The following is a 7,004-nucleotide window of genomic DNA, read 5'->3' as shown; positions in this document are numbered from 1 at the left end:
TTCATGGGGCTAGTTGATGTGACTTATCGACTTTATGTCAATTCAATTCAGGAGAAATAAGCTATCCGCCCACTTTACAGACGCGGCTGATTGACGCCTATGAGCGGACGCCTCATACTATCAGATGTATACACGTGTCCCACATCCAACGGCTCATCCCACCTATAAATACCCAAGGTTGGCAAGAGGAAAAGGTAATGAAACTCTTACTACATAGCACTCCATAGCAAGCTTATATATTTCTCCTCCCCCTTATCATTATTTTACACAACTCCTGGGTACTGTTCCGACCACCTAAACTTGACTTGACCGTCGGAGTGTATACGGCCGCCACCACCCCCGCTGGTCCCGGCCGTGTACATCTAACCGTTCGCTGATCGTGCGCAGGGAGGAATACGTGGAGTAGCTCTCAGTTGGCCACGTGGAATGACCAATTTTCGAGGTCAATAGTATATAAGCAATTCAAGGACACCCAACATGTTCGACCATAGTTTTCTCCCATTTTGAGTCTCTTAGAATGATCCAAAACTTGCTCCATCAAGATTTTACAAAGAAAATGCGTTAAACGACACAAGCATATATAAATCCTTCTCTATTCTATCCGAATATTTAAAATGAATATTGAAGTCAAACAGAATCATATAGATCAGATCAAACTGTTTCCAGTCAGCATTATAAATGGATCAAACTCTGGTCAAAATCAAAGTTCAAGTAATAATCAAGTAAGTTTATCAATTGAATTATCTGGGAAGCTCTTTTACAAGAATGGTGTGGCCGCATGGATGGTTATTAGGGTGAGTTTACCAATTGAGAATATTGCTATAGATCAAAGATCGATATTGCATAGAACTCGTACCCACTTGAATTATCAACTCGCTTTTGGGAGTCTTTAATTTAAGTCATTTAATTTGTAATTTTATTAAACTCAAGTCACCTGATTTGTAATCTCCTTGATATTATGTTTTTTGTCATAATCCTGTTCAGCTTTTCATTGATATTTTGCATTGTGAGTTTTGAAACTAGTCAAGTGCTGTATTATGTAGAAATTTGAACAGAATATTAAGCTGCTAAGATATATAATCCAATGAAAAGGCTTCACCTTTTTTATTTCTTTTGTTTTATATAGTAGGTAGTATTACGCTTCGTAGTCGAAAATCAAAATATTTTAGTAGCATCACTAAAATATAAAATAAAGTCAAGATATGACGAAATATGCATCTCTGTCCCATCAAGGAACAAACGCTCAATCTTTCCCTTAGACGCTGCTTTTAATGGTTGAACTATAGTTTTCATCGAAGAATTTATCCCACAGCATAACCCCTCCATATTTTGAGGAAGATTTGATAGATGGAAGAACCTGATTGATAAGCACATCTGGTGGCATATATCCACCACTAGGTGCAGCATTAGGCGCCGCAGGTAATCCCAAGAATATTTGATTGGCTGGAATCGACATCCATTGTTTCCATCTAGCTAATAGATTGTCAGCATTATCAGTGTAATGACATTGTGGATTATTGTAAAATTGTATCCAAACATAGTCGAAAAGGCCAGGTTGAATAGCAGTGTCAAGATTCGCATCCGGGATTGGACACTGAGGTGCTGCAGCCAAGTGTACTTTTGGCGAGTCGAACCCTTTAAGTGCCCTGTTGAAGACATTTTGTATAAATAAGTTTGTCGCTACTAAAAGTTTTAATGTTCGAGCAGGCAAAAGACTTGCATTCGAGTCTTGTCTCAGCTTATTTTTGAAAACTATGAATACGTCAAGATTTTGATAGAAAAATGAATTTGACTTGCACGTTAATTTAGATAAATTTTTCTAATAATTTAGATGAAATGAGGAGGTTCAATACCTGGCTAGCTCATTCCAGAACTGGCCTGATCCGGACACAATGTCAAAGTCAATACCATCCAAAACAGCATCCCCCAGTGGCCTTGACCCAGATTGGCCACCTAAATAGTTGGACCAAAGATAATTTGCGACGTCTCGTGCATCATCTGGAGACGAAAGCATATAACTCCCTACTGCACCTCCAAGGGAGAGTAGTACTTTGATTCCTTGACCTTGGCAAGCTCGGATTTCGTTGCTTAAACGAGTGCAAGTGCCCAAGCTGGGCTCACAGTGCCCAGCTAAATTTAGCACTGGGGCCTGACCATTGCCGAAGGTAATCAAGAAAGCAATATTCACAAACTCATAGTTTCCAGTGGCGCAGGTGTCTGCTAAGCTCCCTTCTTTGCCATTTTGTCCCCAATAGATTGCAATTCCACTAGCATTTGAGGACCTAACGAAGAAAGATGCAATTAAGATTGACAATATCAAGATTTGAACTTGTGAATACACTGCCATAATTCATAAATTCTATGTTTGGTTGCTTTTTCTTTCTTTTTTTTTTTGGAAAAGGTTTGCCCTTTTATAAGGTGCAAGGACTAGGCTAGTCTAAAGGAGGAAATACACAAAAATGACCCTTAAACTGTAGCAAAAATTGACATTAGCCTTTGACCAATTAAATGAATTAAAAAAAAATTAAGTTAAAAAGAAAACTTCACAGTATTTTCCCATTTTACCCTTCAGACTGTTTGATAATTCTCTCACCGACCGAACCGACCGACCGACCAGTGCAGAAATCCGACCGACCGACCACCGGAGTTACACCAACGTCGCAATCAACGATCATCATCTACAGTGGAAGTAAAAGAACCGGTTAGTTTTCTGATCAAAACTCCAGTTCGAATGCTTTTTTTATAGTTAGCATCCTTAGTAATTTTGGTTGAAATTAGATCCATGGACATGAGTAGCTAGATTGTGGGCATGCTGGAATGTGAAAAATGAGATTTTTTGCCATTTTTTGGAGCTCAGTGGCCGGGAATGGCGGTTTCCGGTCGTTTCTCGGCCACCGGGCGTTGGAACGGCCAAAACCGACTGTTAACAGTCGGTTTACCCGACTGTCAACAGTCAGGCCGACTGTTAACAGTCGGCCCAGACTGTTAACAGTCGGGCATCTGAAACCGGCCCAGATAAAATATTTAAATTTTAATTTTTTTTATAATTTTTGTAATTAATTAAATTTTTTATTTGATTAAATAGTAATTATATTATTTACTTATTTAATTTTTTTTATCATTGTCAATATAATATAATAATTGAAATATTGTAAAATTAACAATGTTGATTATTTTTTTTATGAAATTATCTTTAATTTATTTTTTCAAATTTTTTTATTTATTTTTTAAAATTATTTTTATGAAATTATCTTTAATTTTTTATTTCAAATTTATTTAATTTTTATATTTGTCTTTTATATAATTTAATAATTCAAATATTGTAAATTTAACAATGTTGATTCTATTTTTTTTGAAATTATCTTTAATTTATTTTTTTAAATTTATTTAAATAATATCTATAGTCTAAATTTTAAAACAAGGTAAAGTAATTATTTATTTAATTTTTATATTTGTCTTTTCTATAATTTAATAATTCAAACATTCTAAAATTAACAATTTTGTGTTGTTCCTTTTTTTTTTTTGAAATAATCTTTAATTTATTTTTTCAAATTTATTTAAATAATATAAATAGTCTTTACATTTTTCGAAAATGTATTTAATTTGAAATTTTTTGTTTGTAAATATATTTTCCAAATAATAATTATTTAATTTTTATAATTTCCTTTTTTATATAATTTAATAATTGAATACATAATATTGTTCGAAATTAACAATTTGTTTTGTTCCTTTTATTGTTTTTTTATGAAAATCTTTGATTTTTTTTCAATTTATTTAAATAATATTTATATTTTTTAATTTTTTTGACAATACATTTAATTTGATTTGTTGTTTTTTGTAAATATATTTTTCAAATGTAATATTTGTGATTGTATGGTAGTTAGAGTTCGGTTCTCTTGATTTTTGAGAGTATGCTTTATTTTGTTATCTCTTGTTCAATGCTATAATATTTGAATTTTTGCAGGATGGAGTATCATTTAGATGCAGAGTTGAGACGGATGTCGGGGAAAGCTATTTGGAACAGTAGCTTTGAGAGTTTTACTGCTGTATTGGAGCTGCTCGATGATCAGCACGGAGATATTCTACGACAGTCCTTCTTATGGCCACTATACCAGTTGCGAGAGGTGCAGTATTCAGGACAGATCATTGATGCACTTCTATGTCGGCTTCTGAGGCCAGTCGACGGCGATTCCCTCCAGTTCGACCTCGGGGGCAAGGTCGTCAGTTTCTCGATATTTGAGTTTACATTGATCACTGGACTGAAGATTACGGGCGACGATGCAGCCATGGAGAGAAGCAGTAGGCTGTACGAGACGTACTTCCAGGGACATGGGTCAGTGCTTCTACCCGACTTGATGGTCGCGATCAGGGGGTGCGACCATATGCTAGATAGATTGAAGCTTGGGCTGGTCTACATCCTCGAGAGTGTGATGAGGTGTCATCACAAGAAGACTGTCATCGACATTTTTCATTGGCAAGTTGTTGACGACATCGATGCATTCAACAACTATCCGTGGGGCCGAAGATGCTACGAAGACACCGTACATGTGTTCACCAGATCGCACTCGAGGCCTAGGGGGTCAATGCGTAAATACGATACATACGGATTGCCATTAGCAGTGCAGGTAAATGTTTAATATAATCAAAGTTAAAGTTTTAGTATATTACATTGATGCTTAATAAGTGTATGTGTTACAGATTTGGGTGTATGAGACAGTTCCTGTACTGGGGGCCCACTTTGCACAGCGAGGGGAGACACGCTGCCCTCGGATGCATCATTGGAGATCATCGCGAGCGGAGGGATGTCCCACTGGGAAGCAGTTATCGGCCCTCCTCAACGATCCTCAGGTAAGTATTATGCATTTGTGATTTATATTATATGTAGTTTAAAATTTTGTTTACATGATCGTTAAATAGTTGAAATGTCAATATGTCAGCTTGAAGTCATACCTGAGTTGACGCCATCGATGGAAGAGGAGGCTTGGGGTCTTGTGCGGGATTTAGGCATTTCGCACACCCCAGACGAGGAGATGCCTGATCCGAGCTTGGACCGAGATTGGGTATGTGAATGAAATATAATTTATTGAATATGATCGACGTATAAATTTATTGAATAATTTTTCATTTTATTTATGTAGGAGGGCGGTCCAGCTGATCGACGATCCCCTCCGCCGGGACCATCGCCGTCACCATTGGCATCATCTCCGTCGAGAGTATCGTCCCCGCCATTGGCATCACCTCCGTCCAGACACCTTCCCCGTGTGTCTCCCGGGCACAGTGATGATTTGTATGCCCGTTTGATTGGATTTATAGCGGAGGAGGTCGGCGCGCTACGACGAGATTTGACGGAGAGGGTCGATGATCTGGGACGAGAGTTGACAGGGAGGGTCGACGATCTGGCGGGGAAGGTTGACTATATGACAGGGAGGGTCGACGATATGGGACGAGAGTTGACAGGGAGGGTTGACGATCTATCCCATGATGTTGGAATACTACAGTCTTCCGTTGTCGACCTTCAGGATACAGTAGCGGCGCTTAGGGGAGATTTAGCCGGCAGACGATGGGGGGACAAAGGGGATGGCGGAGACCATGATCGAGAGGGTGGCAGAGATGGTGATGGAGAGGGGGGTCACCCACATTTTTGGCGTGATGAGACATTGGAGTCCTTATGGTTGTCTATGGAGGGGGTGGCCCCGATGGGGATGGGAGAGGGGACTACGGAGGGGGAGGCCCCGACTGGAGCGGCGGAGGTGGTGGCGACGGAGGGGGCGGAGGAGGTGGCCCCGGAGGTCGAGAGGACGCCCGGCGTGATTGAGGGTAAGAAACATGCTGTTGATGAGACGGAGCAGGTGGTCGGCAAGAGATTGAGAGTGCCGTCACAGTATGTTGTTTCCCTCTTCACGGCTGAGGCCAAGAGGAGGACGTTCATCGATGGGACGTACCCGAACTTATTCAGAGAGGTGGACAATGCCAAGTGGAAAGCATTCGAGACAGAGTGAAGGAGAATTATCCCCGGATAAGTATTGTATGATTTTAATAAAGCACTGTACGCTAACTCTTCTACGCTTATTTTTAATATTTCCCTATTTTTTATAGAGCTAGCCGCACGATAGGACAAAGGACGATCTCGGACCCTTACAAGTGGTTCCACGATATCACCACTGCGGGAGCTTGGCTCGCCGACGATGTAAGTGAACTATTCATTTCGTGTTTTTTATGTATATGTGACATTGTGTTTATTAAATGAATAACTCATACTTTTTCGGTGTTTCCTGCTGCAGCACATCGACCTGGCCATGGACTTGCTGCGAGATCGAGCTCAAAGACATCCAAAATCATTTGATGTCCATGGTCGAGTCATATTAAACACCGAGTTAACACCGAGTTCCTGGGTGCCATTACCATAGAGTATCAGTCGCTCGCACATATGGGTAACGAGTACACGGTGCCAGAATATATGCTCGAGTGGGTGATAGGACTGTCACCGAGTGTCGCGGGAAAATCATGGGAGGGTTGTACACATATGTACATTCCAGCGTGCATCAATAAACACTATGTTACGCTGGAGATCGTTTTTGCTAACACGACTATATATGTGTACGACTTAGATCATTCATGTTTGACACAAGGCCAGCTGGAGCAAAAATTGGAGTCCGTAGCTGTAATTGTTCCTATGATGGCCAGATGAGCGGGGATGACTGTACAGGACAGATTGCGGATTGTTTGAAGAGGGGATAAATGTACAGGACAGATTGCGGATCGTTCGGAACACGACGACATCGCGACAGTCCGTAAGGTAAGTGTTTGAACGTTGTTGTTTTCATCTTTCAGATTTAGTTTTTATTTACACAGTACTAAACTGATTCATTATTGTTCAATTGCAGCGGCGACTGCGACATATTTGCCATTAAGTACGTTGAATTTTTAAGTATAGGACATAAGGTTGATGAAATCAACCAGTCGTGGATACAGAACTGGAGAAAGAAGCTAGCATGTGATTTGTT

The 7,004-nt window shown here is 39.7% G+C and overlaps 2 protein-coding genes across 2 annotated transcripts; one reads left to right on the top strand and one right to left on the bottom strand.

The window, feature by feature from the left end:
- Positions 1–1,087: 1,087 nt before the first annotated feature.
- LOC111391829 (acidic endochitinase-like) lies at positions 1,088–2,369 on the bottom strand. The gene is made up of 2 exons (XM_023017093.1): positions 1,854–2,369; positions 1,088–1,646 (listed from the first exon to the last, which is right to left on the bottom strand). The coding sequence occupies exons 1-2, from the start codon at positions 2,345–2,347 to the stop codon at positions 1,256–1,258; spliced, it is 885 nt and encodes a 294-aa protein (XP_022872861.1). The 5' UTR covers positions 2,348–2,369; the 3' UTR covers positions 1,088–1,255.
- Positions 2,370–2,538: 169 nt separating this feature from the next.
- LOC111391837 lies at positions 2,539–4,637 on the top strand. The gene is made up of 2 exons (XM_023017111.1): positions 2,539–2,701; positions 3,965–4,637. Exon 2 carries the CDS (start codon positions 3,966–3,968, stop codon positions 4,635–4,637), a length of 672 nt encoding a protein of 223 aa, XP_022872879.1. The 5' UTR covers positions 2,539–2,701; position 3,965.
- Positions 4,638–7,004: the final 2,367 nt, after the last annotated feature.

This window comes from Olea europaea, unplaced genomic scaffold (assembly GCF_002742605.1).
Source record: "Olea europaea var. sylvestris unplaced genomic scaffold, O_europaea_v1 scaffold842, whole genome shotgun sequence".
Lineage (NCBI taxonomy): Eukaryota > Viridiplantae > Streptophyta > Magnoliopsida > Lamiales > Oleaceae > Olea > Olea europaea.
The sequence above is the reverse complement of the archived record's forward strand: the minus strand, read 5'-3'. Positions and strand labels throughout refer to the sequence as shown.

Coding starts and splice junctions, on each gene's coding strand:
- LOC111391829 (XM_023017093.1), bottom strand. CDS start 2,347: ATGGCAGTGTATTCACAAGTTCAAATCTTGATATTGTCAATCTTAATT. Junction 1,647..1,853: donor TTCTGGAATGAGCTAGCCAG/GTATTGAACCTC, acceptor TGTCTTCAACAG/GGCACTTAAAGGGTTCGACT.
- LOC111391837 (XM_023017111.1), top strand. CDS start 3,966: ATGGAGTATCATTTAGATGCAGAGTTGAGACGGATGTCGGGGAAAGCT.